The 23,183-nt window shown below is 31.0% G+C and overlaps 1 protein-coding gene across 2 annotated transcripts in view; it reads right to left on the bottom strand.

Moving 5' to 3' along the window:
• jbug (filamin-type immunoglobulin domains fbug) overlaps positions 1-23,183 on the bottom strand; it is a 347,148-nt gene that overhangs the window by 30,766 nt on the left and 293,199 nt on the right. For both annotated transcript variants that reach the window (XM_085807591.1, XM_085807590.1), the window contains exons 35-41: positions 22,779-22,937; positions 20,715-20,936; positions 19,446-19,619; positions 19,119-19,271; positions 12,432-12,515; positions 12,149-12,292; positions 8,127-8,306 (exon numbers count right to left, since the gene is read on the bottom strand). In XM_085807591.1, coding sequence (XP_085663717.1) covers positions 8,127-8,306; positions 12,149-12,292; positions 12,432-12,515; positions 19,119-19,271; positions 19,446-19,619; positions 20,715-20,936; positions 22,779-22,937 — 1,116 coding nt within the window. The remainder of the gene's footprint in view (positions 1-8,126; positions 8,307-12,148; positions 12,293-12,431; positions 12,516-19,118; positions 19,272-19,445; positions 19,620-20,714; positions 20,937-22,778; positions 22,938-23,183) is intronic.

The following is a 23,183-nucleotide window of genomic DNA, read 5'->3' as shown; positions in this document are numbered from 1 at the left end:
CAATAAATGCACTTCTTAATTATTATTATTATTATTATTTATTTTTACTTATTTAGTTCTTATGGGCATTTGCACTTTGTTGCACAGACTGCAATTAGAAGATTTCAGTTTCCAATATTTTTATTTCTTGTTTTAAACAGTACTAAACAGGATAGGACAAGATGTACTGTGGGAGGATGAGTGTCTGGGCATGAATGGAAGAATATGCATCTTAGGAGACAATTAATACATGATATAATTTTTTAATGTCTCCTATAAAATACAGTCCAAGTCTTTTAAACAATTGCAAATTAAAATCTCATTAATGACTTCAGAAAATAAAAATAAAAATTTTTTCTCTGGTTCACTGTTTCAAAAGCAACAAACACAAATTCTTGCAAATTATGAGAAAAACTACCAAATTTGCTAAACATAATGTTTTACTTTTAACATAGTGAATGGTCCAGAGGAAAAAACTTAACCCAAACTGCAAAGAATACATTGTTAGCCCTTCCATTTCAAGTTTTAATAAACAATTCAGTTTTTAAATGCCATCAAATTTGCATATGTCACATTAAGAAATTAGTAAAAAATTTTACATAAGTTAAAATGGATAGTATATGCTACATTTTACTCTACAATTAATTATCAATTCAACAGTAGGTCCATCACATAGAAAGACCGTTAATTAAATATGCTGGGTTCGACAAGAAGTTGCCATTGGCGCACATGGATAACTTGAAGATGAGGGTGAAAAGCCATGAAGAAGCTGTTCTAGCCTTGCATATGTTATGAGGTATAGAAGTGAACAAGATTAGTACCCAATGGCACCAAATACCATAAATGCAGATGCTGGGCTGGTATGATGATCAATAATGCAAGCTTTCCCTTTTCACTGCCCTCAGTGCCTCGATTCACATATACAGCCATCATGATACTGCAAGCAAAAGCAGAATTCATCAGAGAAAAAATTCATATCATTGATGCATCAATGCGTATTGTTGAATGCACCACTGTAGATGCTGATTTCTGTCCACAGCATCAGGAGAAACCACTTTGATGACAATCTGTGGCATTGCATATGTCACTGTATTATTCATGAAGATACTTGATACTATGCAATACACGCAGTTTCCTGACCCAGGGTGTGCATACAACACTTTGTTTGCATTACTGTTATGTACATTCAGGGCACACATAACAGCAATGTAAATAAAACATTTGTCATCTCGCACACTGGTGAGTGAGGGTGTTAGAAATGCTATTTCTAAGCCTTTTCTGGCAATAGATATACAACTTTAAGAATTTAGCAATGAAAATAATTTTTATTTTTATTTAGAACATTGTAATTCAGTTTTTGCTGTTAGCTTTTATCTAGTCTGAGATGCCGCTAGCCATTTTATTAAGAACTTGCTTTTCTGATGTTGGATTTTATGTAGCCAATGTAGATGTTTCTGCCGTTAGATTTATGAAGCTGATGTAGATGTATCTGATGTTAGATTTATGTAGTTGTGAATAAATGTTTATATTTTAATTTCTGACTTCGAAGAATTGATTTTATAACAGAGGGTCATTGACATTCCACACATAATTCTGCATAACCCTGCTGGGCTTGCAAATTCTTATACCAGTCATTGAATCTTGGCCTACGCAAGTAGCAATCACATGGTGCAATAATCCAAAGTGTTAGCTACAGTTGTAAAGCTATTGAATTATAAGATATGCTCAAAATAACATTACCTTCAACCAGAGCTGGGGCAATAGTGAGACACTTGCCTCAGGTAAACCGCTAAGAAAAGTGCTAAATTAGTGACAAAATTTTTTTAATTAATTTCAAAAATAAATTATGTTCATTAACTTTTAGTTTTACAACATAGTGAGAAGCAACAAAAAGCATATTCCATTTTTTAGCACTTGCATACTCATATGCTTTTTTTCCTTAATTAACTTACCAAAACAAAATTCAAAACTTGCTTATTAATGATTATATATTTCAAGGGAAACCCAGAAGTTATTATCAAGCATTTTATATAATTTTCAACTGGTTATTATTATTATTTTATATTCTACAAAGTTAAAATTTTTGAAAGACATAAAATAATGGGTTGAAACTAATAACCTCTCTAAGTAAACAATTTAAAATTTTACATATATCTTTGGGGGATTTAATTTTCCAAGAAAATGATCAGATAAATCAACCCTTGGAATCAACAATTCTAAAGATACAAATGTTCTATGTTTTAGAGAGGGATTAACCAAATATTAAATCTTGATGAATGGATTAACTGCATGAATGATTTGGTGGCTTTTCTCCCATTTGTAACATAAATATACGCCAGTTTCTGCAAGAAAGTCCTCCATAGAAGTATCCCTCTCTGCAGACAAGTATTCCATCTATATTTTCCATACTGAATTACACAAACGAATGTAATAGAAGGAGTATCTGTTTCTTCACAAAATATAACAGAAAATTTTCTTCAGAAATTTGAAAATTCATCTTTAAAGTTAAATACACCAACAGAATATGAAGATAAGTGAAAACAAAAAATTCATAAATTAGATTTTCAAGAATCAATTGAAAAAAGAGCTAATTTTTTTAGAAAAATACTTTTCATTGTAGAAATGAAATAAATGAGAGATATTTTAATTTTCAAACGAAACAGAGATATCAAAACTTTAACCAAGTAACTTCCGATCCATTTTCTAACTGATGAAAAATTAATGCCATTAGATTTAAATATTTTGATTGGTTTGGTTTATTGAGATTACGGCAAGGCACACTACGACTATCTGCCTAAGGAGAGGGATGCCTTCGTGGAGGACTTTCTAACGGAAACTGGCTCGTGTACACGTTACACATGGGGAAAAACACAAAAACGCCCATGCAGCCAGCCCATTCACGGGATTCAAACCTCGGATGGAACTACCAGTGTTCAGTGACTTCACCACTCGGCCGCTGGTGGGCGTAAATATTTTGAAAATAAGAAGTTTAACATTTAAATATCCAAGTAATATAAATGGTTCATATATTTTATCAGAAATACCTAGTTTTAAAAATCAGGCTATTTCAACATTTTTGGTAGCTAAAACAGAATCATTCTTTTAAAGATAACTGAGAAATTCTATTAAGTTCAATCATATCTGAATTCAAAAATCACTGTATAGAACAAAAATTAAATAATGAATTAGGTTTTGAAAAAAAATTTGATTTAATTTCATTAAAAAGCAAGAAAAATTAAGTTATAAAAAGACCTCGATTATAAATGGAATGCTTTTTATATTACTTGCGTTACTATTTACATTATTTATATGCTATTTGCTATTTATGAAAATGGTACCTGTGTTTATTAAAGGCACATGGACATTACATGTATTAATATTCTGAATGCATAGAGTTCTGGGTAAAAATATTTTAAGAATTATAATATGACATTGTACAATTACCTCTGCTGAATATAGATATATACAGATAAGTTTATTTGACTGTATACTACGTGGACACTCTAACTCTTTGCCTCAGGTGAAAAATTTATGAACACGGCTCTCCCTCCACATAAAAAACAATAAATAAGCACAACTTCTAAACGGAAAATGCCTTCTAATATCCATTAAAGAATCATTACTTTTGTCGGTAATGTGGATATGCCTTTTAATCCTAATCATCTGCATATCTCGACATGTTCTACCTTTCATGAAAATTTCAGGTTTGTTGTATACATCCTTCATGCAGTGACAATTTTAATGGTTAGAAAAATAACACTTTTATAGAAAGAAGGTACAATAGAAGTCCAGAAATCCGCAATACTTGGGACTAGAGGTTATGCAGATTTTGTGGATTTCAGGACAGAAAAGATAAATCATAATATTCAGACTAGAGGTACGAAATAAATAAGGCATATTAGATGCATTTATTATATGTGTGAAATCATTATTATATATAGATATATATTTATTATATTATTCATTTATATTAATGATTACAGGGATATTTAAAAGCATTAAGGATATATATAATTAAGATATAAAAATAAGGGATATTAATAAAACATAAAATATTACTTTTCTCTCTCTCTCTTTTTTTTTTTTTTTTTTTTTTTTTTTTGTTTGTTTGTTTCAAACATTTTTTTTGGTAGAGATTTGTTTTAAAACTTTAGGTTGCTCCACAGTAAGGCTTTTTTTTTTTTTTTTTAAATAATAATTATAGAGTCACAATCTCTGCTCTGTGACACAGCTCTTTTAATTTTAGGTATTTTTCACCATGTTTCAAACTCTCATTAAAAGATATTTCCTCACTCCTATCAAATCCACTATCTGTGTCGGTGTCTAAATCATTTTCTTGCCGTGACAAGTTCAAAACAGAGATAATGATTTCATCATCGGTCACCTGATATGCCAGTGTTGGCTCATTCCTAACACGTCACACATTCAATGACATCTTCTTGCAAAGCCCCCAAATTTATTCTTTCTTTCAAATATAAAAGCAATTCTCTTGCTTTAAGCCTTGCTGCACTGACCCTAAAACCAGAAAATTCACTGTCATCACTTTCAGTTTCAATAAATAGAGTAGAAGACGGCCATACATTATTCCAGGCACTTACTAATGTGGTTTGGGAAAAAGAATTCCCTGATTTTACTAACAAATAAATGCAGTCTATGATGGTGATTTTTTTTTTTTTTTATATATATACGAGGGCCATCCAGGAAGTAGATTACGTTTCCGTCTGTGTCCGCTAGGGGCGGGGCTAGCGCGGCCATCTTGGGGTCAGAGCGTTGCGCAGCTCAGTCTGCATCTAGCCGTGCTAGTGAGAGGTTCGTGCTGTGCTCCGTTCAGATACTGTGACGGTTTGAAATGTCTGCGTTAATTGAAAATCCCGCGAGCTGCGCTCAGTAATAAGGTTTCTGACTGCAAAAAACTGTAAACCGATAGAAATCTATCGGCAGCTTCGTGAAGTGTATGGGGACAACATTATCACTGAAGGTGGAGTGCGTCAGTGGGTCATAAGATTTCAAAATGGCCGAACCAATGTTCACGACGAAGATCGAAGTGGGAGACCCAGCATAGTGACCGCCGAACTTCTCGAAAAAGTCGATGCTAAAGTCCGTGAAAATCGAAATTTCACAATAACGGAACTTTCTTTGAGTTTTCCACAAATTTCGCGAAGTTTGTTGCACGAAATCATCAGCAAAAAGCTTGGTTACCACAAGTTTTGTGCAAGATGGATTCCAAAAATCTTGACAGAGGACCACAAAAATCAGCGAATGGCTGCAGCGTTGAACTTTTTGGACGCTTACCATAAGGATGGTCACTCTTTACTCGATCGCATCGTTACTGGTGACGAAACATGGGTGAAACATGTGAACTGTGAAACAAAATTGCAATCAATGCAGTGGGGGCACACAAGTTCTCCCCAAAAACCCAAGAAATGCATGCAAACAATGTCGGCAAGGAAGATGATGGCGACTGTTTTTTGGGACGGAAAAGGTGTAATTTTGGTGGACTTCCTGGAAAGAGGCACTACAATAAACTCTCAAAGCTATTGCCAAACTCTCCAAAAACTCAGAAGAGCAATTCAAAACAAGCGCAGAGGAATGTTGAGCTCTAAGATCTTGTTGATTCACGACAACGCCCCGCCCCACACGGCAAATGTCACTTGAAAAGTTCTTGAATCTTTTAAGTGGGAGTTGTTTCCTCATCCGCCGTACAGTCCCGACCTGGCACCGAGCGACTTCCACCTATTCCCAGCAATGAAGAAGTGGCTGGCTATGCAGCGTTTTGATGACGACGCACAGCTGCAAGAAGAGGTAACGAAGTGGTTGAAGGCGCAGGCGGCCGAATTTTTCGACGAAGGAATTTCCAAGCTCATACATCGCTACGATAAATGCCTTAATTTGTATGGTGACTATGTAGAAAAGTAGTATTTGAGTGTGGCTTTCATCTGTATATAATAAAATTTGTTTCCTATACTTTGTTTATTTTTTTATTCCAAAACGTAATCTACTTTCTGGATAGCCCTCGTATAATCACAAAGTGAAATAGAATGGTTACCTGAAAGAATTATTTTCAGAAACTCCAATTTATTTTTTACCTCAATACAGATTGGAGGGCAAAAAGCTTTTACCCATGATATCAATAATTTAGTATTTCTGTTACGATTCAGTACTATTCGGTAATTATGATGTCATTATTCGGTAAGTATTTTTTCTTCAGTATTTCATTCTCCATGTTGTAGTTTCCAGAACCTATAAATTGAATGTTTATATTTTGAGAGGCAATGTGGATTTCAGGAGTTGGCAGATTTCAAGTCGGCAGATTTTCGGTATTTGACAGTATTTGCATATGCAGTTAATTAAATTTTATGAAAATTTCAAACTGCTTAGATTTGTTCCAAGACAAATGTGTCTACAATATTTCTATACGGATATGGCACATGCCTGCATTCTAAAATTAATTTGTTTCTGGATTGCTTTTTTAAAAACACTATACAAGGTCTGTCCATAAATTAAAAGGAAAGACTCAAAAAAGAATATCTATTTACAGTTTATGGTAAATCTATCGTTTCCCTTCTTTGATATACTCCCTACTCACTAACTGGCCTTTTCATATTTTCCGTTGCTTGGAACCATCTTGCAGTTCATTTTCTGATAATAACTTTTTTAATAGCTAGGACGTTCTCTTCTTAACAGCCTCCAGTGACTCAAAGTGGATACCTTTTCATGCTATCTTTGGGAAAAGGAAAAAGTCATAATGTGCTAACTGGGGGAATATGGTGGATGTTCAGTATTGCAATCGATTTTTGAACCCAAAAACTCCTTCACAGATAGCACTGTGTACATTGTCTTGATGCAGAATGAAACCATTTTTGCCACAGTTTTCAGCATTTGTTTCTCTTTCTTTCAGCTTAATCAAAACTTTTTTATAAAAATGCTGGTTCATTGTCTTGCTTTCTGGTACCCATTCTTCCAAAATGATATCTTTGATATCAAAAAATGCAATCAGCATTGCTTAAAATTTTGATTTACTCTGACATGTTTTTTTTTAAACTTTATTTATTTTTTTTTATTTTTTATTCTTGGCTTAGAGAGTTTTTTTCCCAATGCATGGACTGTCTTTTTGGCACCACCCTCTCTTGTCATTTCACTTTCATTTAATCTCACTATGAGCTTGAAAATGTTGCAGAAATTCTCAAAATTCTTCAACTACTGAGTAAAATAATTTGCAACAAAAAGTAGATGATAATTATTTTAATATTTCCTATATTTTGAATAAACAGAATAATTCAGTATGTGCTCATTTCCTATATTTTGAATAAGCAGGATAATTCGGTATGCAGCACAATTGCAGAAACCATTGTAAATTAGCATAAAATTACCGTGGAGACAGGTAGGACAGTAGCATTATAAGGAAATGTGCAGACAGACTGAATTAATCAAAATTTCTTTATAGTTTATTTTAACAAAAACTTATATTTATGAATACATGCCCATCGTGAATCAATCATCTCAAAAGCCTCCCATTTCAACACAATTAAAGAAAGCCTGAGAATTAATGTGATCATTTTATTTTACATACTTAAAAAATTCTAGATAAATTATTTTTCCTCCTGTTTAGACTGTAAATACAAAGCTGTGTGAAGTGATGCAGCAGTTTGGGAACATACCGCAAGAAATACATGGAATTGGTATACAAATAATTGGATTCTGTATCATAATAATGCTCCTCATATTGCAGTGGCCATGCAGCATTTATGATTCATTAATATAGCATTTCTTCCTCATCCTCCATAGCCAATCCATTTAACTCCCTGAAACTTCTTGTTCTTCTAGTAAACACAAATTAAATGGAAAAGGGAAAATTTGGGCACCACAAACAAGAAGGTCAAAGAAGATTGGCAGATAATAAGGAATGAGCTGCATGAGATGATTTTTGCATTTGTTCCAGCGAAGTTATTGATGACTGCATTTCAATGGGAAGTATTTCATAAATGAAGGATGAAGTATGGCTTAAGATAAACAGTTTTTCAGGGCATTTTGCATAATATCTTGTAAACATACAAGCAGTGTAAAAAAAAAAAAAAAAAAAAAAAAAAAAGCTTTCTAAAATGGAAGTTAAAACAAAAATAAGTATAAATAAATGGTATTTTACATACCTGGTACTTCGATTCCTCCATATGTTATTGCAATTTTATATTTTCCAGGAACTGTTGGAGTGAATTCAATGAGTTCCCCTTCACCATCTGAAGTGCCTTTCACTTCAATTGGCAAATGCCTTCCCAATGGACTTGTAACTGTGACATCTAATTCAGCATAACCAGCATCCCTACGGTTCACTTTTAAAATAAAATAATTTAAAATTTCATATGAAATAAACGGTTGCAAGCACCTAAAATTAAGCAAAGAGTGAATTGTTACATCAAAGGTCCCATACATGTTTGGCAGCATATTTCTTTATGTTGGCATACAGACTTTTTTGTGCTTGTGAGAAACACAATACTTAGAAAATGTTCAGAAAATATCTTGGATACTCATGCAGTGCAGTAAAGGAGATACTTGCATCCAAAAACAATTATCCTCACCTGAGCACAATTACACCAGGCCTTAAAAGCAGCACATATACAAAAAAGTAACATTGCTATCCATCTAAAGATGCTCCTTTCTGCTTCTCGTGGTTTACAATTTAAGAAATTTTAGCATCAGGGCCTGAAAGAACTTTATGTCATGCAGAGCTAACTAGAATGCATTTTCAGTGATTTTATAAAGTTTATATAATAATTTATAAAGTTAACATAATATAGTTGTGGAGTGCCTGTGAAAGTATCACAGTACGCTAGCGGTTCTCAAAAATAAGCAAGCAAATCAAGTTTTAAACTATTACATTAAATCCATCTTGCAAAGCATGCTGTGGTTCAGTAGTGCTATATATATCTTTCAGATGAAAAGGCCAGCAGTCAAATTCCAGAAGAGTAAAGTTATTTTATCATTTCTTTCTTTTGTGAGAAAAATTAAACTATCTATCAACAAAAATAAAAGTCTCTCAATTTAAATTCTTATAGCATAACAAAAGGAAATCCACACATATTAACTTTTTAAATTTCCTTCTTCCTTATGCCAGTCACATTATGTATAAAAAAAGTTTCACAAAAACATTAACAAAAACTACAAAATTCCATTTATAAAAATATTATTAATGCCGTAAATGGAGAAATGACAAAAAGTGTCATCAGAATCTTTCTGACAAAATGTTCACATTCTTTACTCATATCAGGATTAGCAAAGGATAGAAATAGATATGAATGGTAGAATAAACTATGCTTTTGAAAAATAATTTTTAAATTTCAGCAGAAATTTGAAATGTGATAGGTTCTTATTTATTCAGTTTCCTCAATGCTGAAATATGTTGTTTAAAAATGCTGCTTCTTTATTGCAAATAAATTCATATGAAAAGCACAAAACTGTAAACAAGTTTATTAGTCTGGATATTTTTGTTTTATATTTTTCAACTGTTCGTTTAAAAATACTCCGTGTTAGTTCTTTAATAATGAGTTTATTTTCAAAAGCTATGGATATGCAGTAAAATTCCGACTATTTAGCTTAAACTAATCAGAAAGCTCAAGTAATAACAAAAAAATTTAGAATTTCAGTTTTTTCAAACCTATTTTCCAAAAAATTAAACACATGAGAGACTTGTAAAGCCATCATAAAGCATGTACAGGACTCTTGAAACCCCTATACTAAACTTTAAACTGTGAATAGAATAGCACAGTTCTCATTCAAAGGTGTTGCTTACATCTCCCCCTTCTTGTCATCACATCTATCACACTATTCAAAGAATTCGTCCTTGAAAGGGATTCACTTACGAAAAGAATGGGGAGTTACATATATGAGACATATATATAGTTACATATGAGACATTCTGAAGTACCAGTTACACTGCAAGTACCAATTATCACAATTATGAGATGTGATTAACTACAATTACATTATGTATTTGAAATAAGCTGCTGGATGACAGCAGCTTTATATGAAGAAAACTTTGCTGCTTCTCCCCGTTTAATCATCACACATAACAGTAGGCATTTGTTATATAAAATCAGAAAATGCTATAAAAACTTCTAGATTTAAATGAGTTATATTTTAACAGAAGTTAAGTTTAAGATGTTTCAGTAACCCCTGCCACTATCTATCATTTGGTAATTTCAGAGGGACTGATGAAAAAATTTTAGTCAAAAAACTTAAGTTTAATATTCATTGATAAAATTATGAAATAAAATTTTACAGATTTACAAAGCTATTGCAGACACCTTCTATCTAACAAGGCCTGCAAATCATCCTGAAAGGATTAGAGGAAATAATGGAAAGGCCTAAAAAAATACCTTAGCAATCAATATTTCAGGGAAACAGAAGAGGGAAAGACAAAAGAATAAGCTCTGAATTCTAACACAGTCTCTGAATTCAGACACAATGCCCAATGCATAAATCCATCTTCTGTCCAAATTTTTCTTTAAATACATGATAACTTTCACTCTCTTTTTTTCTCCTTCCCCCCATGATACAAATGTACCTTTCAAGTATAAAATTAAATGGATAAGATTTACTTTTTTGGGAAAAGTGATCATTTGATAAATATATGCAGAATATGCTTGAAATGTGCAATATTTAAAAAAATATTGGCTCTTTTTCATTACAGGACTATATAGCAGTAAATTCTCAAAACATAATAAATATGCCAAGTTGTTTCAGTAATCAAAGAAACAACATTTAATTTAGAGGTGGCAACAATATTGACAAGTCTTCAAATGGGTTATTTTTTTGTTGTTTTTGCTTTTATTCCAGTGTTTTCATATGGTTTCACATAATTAAGAATCATATAATGTATGACTGGTACTATAGTATCAAGTTTACACATATATCTTACTACAGAAAACTGTTTGGCACATGCAGTGCCCTAACTGAAAAGATCCAAAACATGGTATGATTTCTCAGCAGCTTCTCCAACAGTTAAACTAATTTCTTGACCATACTCTCATCTTCTCAAAGAAACATTTATATAATATAGTTTGTAATAGATCACATATTATTTCTTCATAGCATCCTATTTAATCAGTGTCTATATAAACACAGAACTGTCATACCTTATCTAATATTTAGAGAGTCAACTCCTGATTAATCAGAGTAATACAGGAGATGAACTTCTGATTAGCTGGAGTAATATATACACAATTTAACTCAAAATTATGGATAATCAGAAAGCAGTTAAAAAACGAAAGAGAGAGGAATAATTTTTATTAAAATTAACAAAAATACTACTTATCAATTTACCTGTAGTTACCAAGCAGTTTAATCTCGAGAATAACTTCATTTGTTTATCTAAATTAAATGAATATCTGATGCTCTATTTCTCTGTATTTCTTCTTAACCTCATAGTGCATATGCTGTTTCTTTGTCTCTTGTATTACAATAGAAGTCAATGCAAAACAGATGATTTATGGCTGTAAAATTGATTTACTTTTGATGGATGATTTAATGATAATTATATATTTCGCATTTTATACAATTACATTATAGTATGCCATGGGTAAAAATTCCCAAATACTACCATGACATCATCTGCTATCAGTACTATTAATCTACACTTTTCTTTTCCTTCTATTTCCTGCACAGACTTTCAGTATACAGCTTTCCTGTACATAGCTTAAACCAATAATAATGGTAATTTTTTATCATTAAACAAAAAATATATTTTTTATGGACAGGACCCAACCAATCTGATATCTGATAATCAGGAATTGACGATATCCCCATGTATATACATTTAAAAACTGCTCTCGATAAATCAAAATATTGATTGCTAAGGTATTCTTTTTCAACCTCTTCATTATTTCTGCTAATCCTTTCATGAGGATTTGCAGGCCTTGTTAGAAAGAAGATGCATGTAATAAATTTAGCTTTAATCCAAAGTTCATTATGCAAGATACTCATTTTAAAAGTACATACATATATTACATAATTTATAAAATTTATTTATATAAAAGAAAGGTAGCGCAATGTGAAAAGCAAGATATCACTGCTTAAAAAAGGAAAACAAAATTTTTTTGTTTTGTTTTAGTTCTACTTTGCTTTACAAAATAAAAATAAACTAGTCTATTTATTTAACAAATATAAAAGAACTCACAAGTAAAGGATATATTTTCTCCCACAGCAAATGTAGTAGTTTTAATTTTCTGCAAAGCAACTTTAGTTGCATCAAATACCTGGCATGAAAACGGTGATCCTGATATTGGTTTTCCAGCATAAAGTACCTCAATCTTATGATTTCCTACAAAAAAAAAAAAAAAAAAAAAAAAAAAAAAGAGGCAGAAAGAAAAGAAAAAGGTGTAGATTATAAAATTAAAACAACTTAAAGTAAAATATTTAGAAATTAGAAAGAAAGTTTGGAAAACAGTGTAACAACAAACCTGCTTGCTGTGCTGACCATTCTGCAAGCAAGCTTCCATCTTTCTGCTGGTAGCATTTAACAGGCAGAGGAGAACCAAGAGGAGCTAAAAGTAATCAACACAGCATAAACATATAGGTTTCTCATATATTCAGAGATATAGCTACACATGTCAAATTACTTAGGCATCAAAGATGTCAATTTAAACTTAAATTGCTAAAGTAAATAATAAAAACAATAATAATAATTCAGAACAGTTTTGTTATATCTCACAAAATCTTTTATATTGGTACAATAATTTTCAAAATTACTAGTTTTCTGGTGCAACCCCCTCCCCCCCCCAAATAACAAATTAGTATGCAAACTAATATGGCATGAGAAACAAAGGCTTGTGTATAATTTCCCCATGATCTCAGGAGTCATGAAGTTGCTAAAGCTACAGAAAACTGGAAGTCCACTTCAAGTTCGCTTAAAAGCAACAGAATGAGCTGGATGCATGTGATTTTCCTTTTTTCCAATATGTAACATAAACTACAAAAATGTTTACAGTCGAGAGTTTCAAATAAAATGTATCTTACTGTATTTATAACAGAGCTGTTGTACGCACTGCAATAATTAACAAAATTAATTAGTGAAGCAAAGTTAAGACAAATCAACCATCCACTCCAATGTCATTCCCTTTTATTAACAGCACAATTAATAGCTATAATAGTTAGTATAGTTTATTAGATTATAATTTATCTCAGCATTTAATAGTATATTAAAGATGGTTATTATTTCATACGAACAATTTAATTTTTCACAATACTGTACAGAACACAATGCAGTATGGTTGAAATTATTATATGACATGCAGTCCTATACATGGTTGTATATTAATACAGTCCTATATTTTGAATTACATAAACTTTCAGTCAGGGCAAATATAGCTGGCAGCAGGATCAGTAAATGTTACTCAGTGAAGAAAATCAATATGTAAAGAAATATTTCATTGTGGTCTTTCTTCACAACACATATATGTGAAAATTACGACATTTTCTCATTAAAATATCCCTATTAGTCGTAAGTTCACTTACCATTACCTTTATTCAGATATTTAACTCTTTTAATAGCTGCTGATTATAAATACCCAAAAACTCAGCAACTCGCTCAAAGACGGTAATGAAACAAAAACATATCAAGTGCCACCAAACAGATAGTAATAACTAGGCACTAAGGCCTTTTCATGTTTGCAGGTCATGTCTTTTTCTCTTGATGTTAAGCAGAAATCAGCTTAATGACTTTAATCACTAAACATGAAAATTCTATTCAAATGTCATTATTCTCATTTTACATTAAATTTCATTTTGCGATATATTTATTTAATTATTTGCAAGCTTGTACACACATGTACCCACTTTTTAAGAACACAATCACACCAAACTGAAATTAATATACAGTTGCAATTAATATTAAGTGAGGTAAACATGCATGAAAAACCAGACACTTTAGTTGGCAATAACAGTAAATATAAATGAATAATACAGTCGAGTATGGTTTGTCTTTCAAAAGATCATGACTAAGAAAATGAACAAAAGTTTAAAAAATGGTTTATTAGATTTATGTTTTATTACTTTTTGTAGTATTATTATTTTAAATTTTAAATATAAAAAACAAGTTCAGAAACAAAATCACATGCACAAAAATTCAATCCTGGTTAATGTGATGGCCACACCTGATATACTGAAGCAATTTTTTTTAACATTGCCATAAAATTGCTTAATTCTTAAATCACCTCATTCAAAAATACTTAGCTCGTTTCTTGTTATCCCCGGTGAATGTTTTACTAGACCAAAGTCTGAATATGACATTGTTACCTAAGACAAAGAGTTCCTCTGAATTACAGTTTTAATCTTGATCTTTATTATTTTATTTATTTATTATTTGCATGCAATTGTTATTAGCTAAAAAAAGGAAAACGTCAAGGATTTTGGATCAACAATTTTTATTTTGGGATATTTCAAATGAATTTTAAATTCTCTTTCAATACAATCCCTCTTTCTAAACTTCTTTCCTTTCCAGTCCTTCCATCCAATCTTCAGTTAATTCTTCTTCAATGTAATCAACTCTTCCTTGATCACAATATCAAGATCAAATGTACCACAGATCAGAGGTTCTAAGTGCATTCAAAATTTTTAATGTCTTGGAAGTGAATTTCAAAATTTTCTTTTAAATTTTGAAAATGGCTTATATACTACATCGCCTGAGGAAATACAATCTTTTTTCAATAATGGGCTGCTGCATTAAATTATCAAAGTAATAGACTTCTTTAATATTCATTGTTGATATAAACACATCAATCTTAGGACAAAAATCAAAGACAATCATTCTAGCTGCAGTCAGATTAATGTCTCTTCTTTGCAGTCTCCTTAGCAGAATGCTGCAAACTGTTACCCTTGGATAACCAGCATGCATTTGTGTCAAGACGCAAATTGTTGCAATTTTCATCACTGTGGTCAAGCATTTGCACAAAAAGATGGCCATTCAAAGCCTTACCTTTAATAGTGTTATTACTTTGATGCAAAGTTTTAAAACAATGCACTTACTGCATTAAAAATTACATTTTTTTAAAAATATTAAAAATATAGTAATTTTAATGTATTTTTCTCTTACATTTATTTCATATATGATTTCTTCCTTCTGCATAATATAACTTTATATCAATAAAGAGTTATTTCTAATTTTATTACTACTTTTAGGGAGTAATTAATGAGATCTTGCTTATGCCAAACTCTTCCTGGCATTAGGGCTGGCCTTATCATTGCTGGCGCACATTTTAATTATACAAATTTTCACAAGAAAAAAATTAAAAATATAAGAATGAGTTTATAATACTGGTTGTTTTTTAATACATAAGAAACAGTAATTGTTTCTCTCGACCAGTATATCCATAGTGCATAAAACTAGCCTAGCCTAAACACTTTTCTTCTAACCTTTAGATCAGAAAATATTTTCATGCACTTTCTACATTTGTTTCCTTAGCAATATAGACAAATTGTCGTATTTTCTATAGACAAAATTTTCAATGAATTCAATCTGTCTTGAGACCCGAATGACTGACTGCTTTTATAAACTTTAGTTCGCTAAAGCTTCTCTTGCCAGCGCACAATAGTAAGCATTGTAAGCAGTATTCTTACTGTAGTCCACAGATTTGGCATGACATCTATAACTTATTTGTGTTTATGAATCTAGTGGCTTCTATTGAAAGCTTCACAATTTCAGAGAATAAGTCTTTGGCTACATCTAATTCAGTCAACAGATCAGAAACTGCTATTTTGTCAGTAGTTTAACATATTGTCCAAACTTCGACATGTTACTTTTTATCAGGCACATCTGAAAATCATTTAAAAATCCCTATTTGTTATTGAAGCTTTGTAACTGGCTCAAACTTCTCAGATGAAAATTAATAGCTTTGTTTAGTATTACACTGAACATGCGATTTTTTAAGGGTCACTAGCATTTGGAAACCTGTCAGTGCATTCCTATTCAGACAGCCTTCTTTTTCTTATCCTTTTACTTTTAAAAACATCGGCTCTACAGCTAATACTCTACAAACTCTTATGCTGATTCTAGTCTTTTTTCCAAACCATTTGATCATCAATTAAGTAATAGTGACACTTTTCATTCAAGAAATTGAAATAGATAGTTAGACAGAGGTGTTCTGCATAGATTTGCTGACAACATTTACCCTGTCTAAGACATCATACCAGACATTTATCATCACTAGAATATCATAAGCTTCTATTTCTGTTACAAGACTCTCTGCTTCATGTCACACTACAAGATCAGGTGCAGGCACTTCTGCATGGTCATAAAGGGCAGTTTGAATTCCATTATTTCATTTTTAATGGTTTTGACCCCTTCCATTCTGCACTCCCATCAAAGAAAGGTTTTGGAATGAGGCAGCTAACATGTTTTCCTATAGCATGCCACTGTCCAAGTGAAACAGAAAGGTAAAAAGAGGTGTGCTATATAACATCCAAACGTTAGGAGGATTCCAGGTAATTTGTTGCACTGTCAACCAACGACTCAGTTTAGGCATATAAAATGGCCATGGATTTTCTTTTAGGATCTATGCCTGAACACATTTATTTTTCCTTTCCATATCTGAGCCATTATCTTAGCCCTGGCCTCTGCAATTCTGTAAATCTAGGTTAATATCTCTCAGAAAATCAAATAAATTTTCATATAATCATTGGCCTACATTTTTTACAAGTTCATAGCTAACAAAATGTTCCTTTATTGCAATATTTTCTACATCTAAAATGTGTATTGTAAACCAAAGCTGCTCCACATAACTTATGTCTGACTTACAGTCTAATAAAAGATTAAAATATCTTATTGATCTATATTATTAATATTTTGTTAATCTTGTAGCTCAGTTAAGCATATTTTCCTGAACAGAACTGATTATTGCATGCTGAACATTTTCCCCACAATAGAGAATGCACATTTCTTTAGACACAGCCTGATGTAAATATTCACTCACTCTTAAATCAAATTATCCAAGTAGAACAAGAAGACCTAAAAAAATTCCCATTGTGTGATGTAGATAACATATCTAAAACCTCCTTTGAAAGCCAAATTGCATTTATCTGAAAACTGAGAGATATTCATTAAACTTTCTAAAACTTTACCCCAATGATTTTATTCTTTTTTCCACTTGTGACTGAAGCTCTTTTCCAATAATTTTATTAGTCTGTAATCGCAGTGACACTTCAAACCATTTCTATAGACATTCTAGGTGATGTACTGAATTTTTACGTGACTGTAAGCATTCTGGAGCAAGTTTCCAGTCATGAATTCCGGATTTTTGAAAAACTAACTACTGAGGAAACCAAAAATTCTGCAGCAAAAGCAATACAATTTTTAGCGCTCCTTGAACGAATAAGGCACTTTGTAAGAAAACTTTCCCCTTTTTCTATACATGACTATCACTGAGAAACTAGGCCTATTTTCATCTTTTGGAAAACTATGCTGTTTATTAATAGCATACGGCCCATTCATAATTATGTGATAACTTTCATGTATCAATATTTCATCTGGCCAGTATGCTAGATCACTGTGGTTCACATTTATTTTGGTTTGAGTTTTGAAATTTACTGTCAACATTCCTGGGATTCCCTTCTGTAAATGTGACATTACCTGAGACCAAGCTTTCAACTGTATTACAGTTGTGATCTTGATCTTTTATTTTATGCTTTCAGTTGTTATTTTCATCAGAAAATACAGAACTTTAAGTGGGTTTAACCTCGCAATAATTAAACGACATATATGGACATATACATATAGCTGAAGAAGTTCTTCCATTGTTCCCACTGCTTTACTCAAGATTAAAAACATTTGCCATTTGCTACCTTTGGGTGTTTTTCTGACTGTTTCTTCTTGCTGAAGCAGTTTTTTTTTTTTTTCGTTTTCATAGAGAGATAACATAAATGAATAGTAACATAATGAAATAGTAATCATTTTATGTAGGAGTAAGCGAACAATTTATTTGCATTTCCTACTTTATACACTGGGAAAATAAAAACACTAAAAATTTATCTTAAACATCATTGTGAAGGAAATAAAAGAAAGAAACAATGAATGAATGCAACTAAATTATTCAGAAAAAATGTAAATTCGGTTTAAAAACAAAACAAATTCTGGAAAAAATTATTTCCTTAGCAAAAGAAATTCCTAACAGCATATTATTCATTATAGATATTACCCCTACGGCTTTTCAAAAATAAAACTGATGACCTAAGAATTACACAGTATTGAAGAAAAGTTTCATTTAATGTTATTTATTATAAAATGCAATATGGTGAGTTTTAAATTACACTCCTTATAGTTGAAGAACAATTACATTTCTAAAATGACGGGCAAGAGAAGTTGCATTTCTACTATCCTCTTCCCCACTAACAAGTAGATAGGACAGCTATGGGTCAATAAAATTATATCAGATATGAGTCAGAGGAAACACTTTCTGCTCAAAAATCAAGTATAAGAGTAATAATATATTAGCTTTCTGTTTAGAAGGGGCATCTTTTATTTTCTAGTATAGTATAAAGTATTTATATTTTAATATTTAGGAAATTTGTTCAGTAGTTTTTCTTTTTAATGCCATCAGGTTCTCAAAAGAAGTTTTAAAAATATGTTTACTCTATGCCCAACTTCCCAGATGAGAGAAAACATAGTTCTATGTCACTTTGCATTTTTCGCAGTATACATTATCATACAATTTAATGAGAATCAAAAATTTTCTTTCATTTTAAGTGTTGTTCCGTTTCAAACTCAAATATCTTACCTTGGTTGAAGTTTCAACCATTTTGAAATGAGTAAAACGAAATTGCTGTGTAAGCATTTTTTTAATTGAAAAATCAAATCTTTCTCAGTATAATGACTTCTCATCAAGTTATTTGCATACGAATAGCAACAGCTTATATGAATAACATTTAGCAATAAAGAGTTTTATAAATTTATAACACTTTAGAAAATATTTTCATACATTTTGACTTAGTTACAGGATCTGCAAAGGCTCAAAAGAAATTTACATACATGTTTTAGAAGACACAGTCTCATGAGAAATAATTGTCAAAATATTGCATATGATTTATAAATATAAAAAAAAACAGAAGTGCAAACAAATGCCTAATCAAATGAAATTTGTCATTAAAAAGCAACATACAAATAACTATGATATCAAAGTCTTTTGCTTCTCCAAATCCTCCAGTTTCAATAAAAAATGAAGCAGTTTTTCCACAAGGTGAGGATTTCAATCCAGATCCATGAGCTATGATGGAATGACTTGGATCACGGATTTCTACAATTTGGGGGCACCCTACAAAATTAAAATAGTCATAGAGGCACCCACCATATGCTCTAAATCATACAAAAGCACATTTTAATAGTTGATTTACATTGAAAAATGAAAAAAATATGCACAGAATTTAGTAGCAGAAAAAAATTTCATCTCAACAAATATAAGAAAAAAGTAGTTCAAACTTTTTTGTACCTGGTGCCTGATGACCATTATAATATACATCTATTTTATGAGGGTGATCTGAAAGTGGCACATACGCAACTTCGTACATTCCCGGGTTGATTTCTCTCAAATTATACTTAACATCTCGGCCTGATGAAGTAATGGATATGTTTAAAGTACCTCTTCCAGCTCGAGACACATCAACTAGAAGTAAAGAAATGTATACATCAAGCCAATGCTGTGAATATACTGCTGTTTAGGGTGAATTTTTGAATTTTCTTTGTTTTTACATAATTATATATTAAACAAAAGAGAGAGTTTTCTTAATTAAAGTTCAATAAAAATATACACTTTTTTATTATACATGGATGATTACACTGTTTGAACAAATTTTTTTTTTCTTTTTCATCACAAGAAACAAAAACAAAAAGTAACATTCAAGAATCCGCATATGGGAGGAATCTGCAATGATATAAAAGCCAAAATACATAAAATAATCAAATATTATGAATGCTAAAACATTATACAGTACACAAACAAGAAAGGTTCACATTTCTTATAAGTAAAACAATTAGCTATATGAAAAGGCTAAAAGCAATAAAATAAAATTGTGAGAAATAATAAAACAGACTACTTTAAAATAACTTCTTTCTTAACGCAAAACATTTATAAAATTGATCACAGACTTAAAAATAATAATAATAATAATAATAATAATAATAATAATAATAATAATAATAAATTCCATATTTTCATAAATAATAAATGCAAATAGTCAACTCCTGTTTTACAATGACTCAGATTCATGCTGGTTTAGGAATTAGACCAAAAGAAAATTAAATTAAACAAAGAATCTGAAATTAAATTTCTTTGAACAAAAATACGACCTTGACTGTCAGAAGAATTACATTATGGTCCAAATGTTAAAATAACTGGTGTGGCTGCACTTATATATATTAAAACTCCTACTTACTTTCCTGGTGTAAAATTTCAATGATCACCATTTACAATGATCACCTTCTTTTTACAATTCAATTACAATGATCACCTTCTTTTTAAAAGTGAGAGAAAAAATGAGTACTGGAAATAGAAGTTTTCATGAACATCTGATGCAACAGAAGAAAAATTTGCAAAAGGGACTTTCCTTCAGCTGAAAGAAATGTTAGTGAAGGTATTTCACCCACTATGATTCAGTGCTAAATCGCATTAAGGAACAAAAATTATTGTTTAAACATGAAACTATCCAATAAATCTAGTTATTAAGAGATAAAAACTAGATATCCTATACGAATATTTTACCTTTAAAAATTTGTTCCCTTCCAATAATTCCATCTTCAACATCAATTACTTTTACTCTGCTTGGATCACATATTTCAACAAGGAATGGCTTGCTAGAAATTGTATTGCCTTGATGAAGGACTTCAACTTTGTAAGTTCCAATTTCATGTGGTTGATATTCTACTCTGTGACTGCCATGCTTCATATTAATAACTGATGCAGGAACAGCATTCCCATTAGGACCTAACAATGTAAAATATGAATAAATTTATCAAAATATAAAGAAAAATTTTTAAAATGGAATTAAAACACATAATTACTTACTGTACTACATAAAACATATAATTACTTACTTTACTACTCATACCAGTGTAAAGTACAAGAAAGATAAAATTCAGACATAAAAATGATTAATTGCTCACAAAACCATTGTAAGCTAACTAAACTGTACTAAAAGTACCAGATCTATTTATTTGGTATGGGTACGAGACTCTGATGTCTACTTATATGGCATATAGCAATTTTTTTAATGCAGCCGCATATGTATGCAAGCATATTAACATAAATTGTGTAGATATTGACGTTTAATAAATATACGTTTTTGACTGCTGCCAAATATGGAAATACATGTATTACAAGCATACTAGCATGAATTATATAACAAAATGTTACAAATTCTGCCGAAATTAAATTTTAATAAAAATCTGCAAAAGCTGGAAATTTCCTTAGTAATATTTGCAAAAGTTTTCAAAAAAACATAGTTGGAAAATGTATGAACAGTGATTACAAGTGGACAGACCTGTCAGTATGGAATACATAATCTCTCATGCATAGACACACACGATGAAGTAACACAGTTTCTATAATGTCATGATAAGTTTATCAATTAGTAATCAAGTGAGCCATTTTTATTTCATAACATAGTATATGTCTAGTTTGTTTTCCAAAGTTTTGAGAACTTTGAAAGAGAAAATTTAGTTTTGAGAATGAATGCATTTCTCTAATGTGCCATGCATGTTCAATGAAGCTACGTTCAGGGAAGTCCACAAATCAGTTAATACATATACTAACATATTTAGCCTTTAAAATCATTTGCAGAACATCTGTACAATGAAGTGCTATACTGCAATCCCTGAACAAAGTTCATTTACAACATCACAGAAGATGGCACTGAAAACTTGGGATTACAAATAATAACTTGTAATATTGTTTGTTAGCTACATGTGAACTTTTCTAATACACCTAGCTTGCTGCATCGATTTATCATGATTTCCCCACATAACAGGATCTCAATGCCAACATATCTATCCCACTTCAGCATATTCTCATAATGATATACAACTTTGCTTTCAAATTAAATTGAGTATCTGAAATCTGAGAACAGACTAAATTTACAGTATGAAAAGTAAACTGACCTAATTTTGATTTACCTAATTTCTTTTGACATAACAACCCTGAAAGTGTGGGTTATGATTTAAAATGCAAACCTCAGATGTTCAAGCATACAGTTCAATGAGCTGCTAAGTTTGTTCAGAAAGGTCCATGTAGAATTTTCAGAAGAAACATTTAGTTTCATTTGTTGAGAGAAAAACAATGAGTGATATCAAATATTTCAACAGTAATTAGACTTTTGTAGTTTAAATATCATGCTTAATAACAATCAAAACAAAGTCCAACATTAAGAATCAGCATAAATTTTTAAAAACATTTTGCAGTACTAGTTTCGATAATTTTTGAACTACCTTCTTTAGCTGCTAAATGCAAATAAACCAAATAAAGGGTGAAGAAGGGGAGTTTTTTCTTCATTATTTGGTTTATTTCCTTTATTTGGTTTATTTGCACTTAGCAGCTGAAGAAGGTAGTTCAAAAACTATTGAAACTAGATATGCAATTTTTTTTTTTTTAATTTACACTGATTCTTAATGTTGGACATTGTTTTTTAGTAATTAGAATGTTTTAAAGGTATAAAACAAAGCTAACAGAGATCATGTCAGTTGTTTTTACTAACTTGTATTACATACAAAAAAGAATATGACATGACACAGCACGATCAATCAATATACAGCACAAAAAACACATAAATACCTGTTACTTTTACTTCTATGTCTCCCTCTAAGCCATTTGTTTCAATATCAAAAATATTCATAGATCCAACTAGACCTTGCTTTAAACCTTCTCCATTTGCAATCACTGATCCTCCTTTACCAGATGAAGGATGATGAACTTCAATTTTGAAAGGACTACCTGAATTACCAAGATGAAAGTACTATAGAGCAAATTTGAGCAGGGATAAAATAAGTACAGTCAAATAATATTTTTAGTGAATAAGCCTACTTAGAAGTAACGAAAAGTGAACTAGATTACTAGAAAAAAATTCCAGGAGTTCTAAAAGCAGTGCAAAAAAATGTTTTGGAAACAATATTTTAAAAAGTTGGATTTTTTTTTTTTTTTTTTTTTTTTTTTTATAATCACGTCAATAGATTTCAAAAG

Source organism: Stegodyphus dumicola, chromosome X1 (assembly GCF_044657685.1).
Source record: "Stegodyphus dumicola isolate Sdum_Otavi_A_Nest chromosome X1, ASM4465768v1".
Lineage (NCBI taxonomy): Eukaryota > Metazoa > Arthropoda > Arachnida > Araneae > Eresidae > Stegodyphus > Stegodyphus dumicola.
The sequence above is the reverse complement of the archived record's forward strand: the minus strand, read 5'-3'. Positions and strand labels throughout refer to the sequence as shown.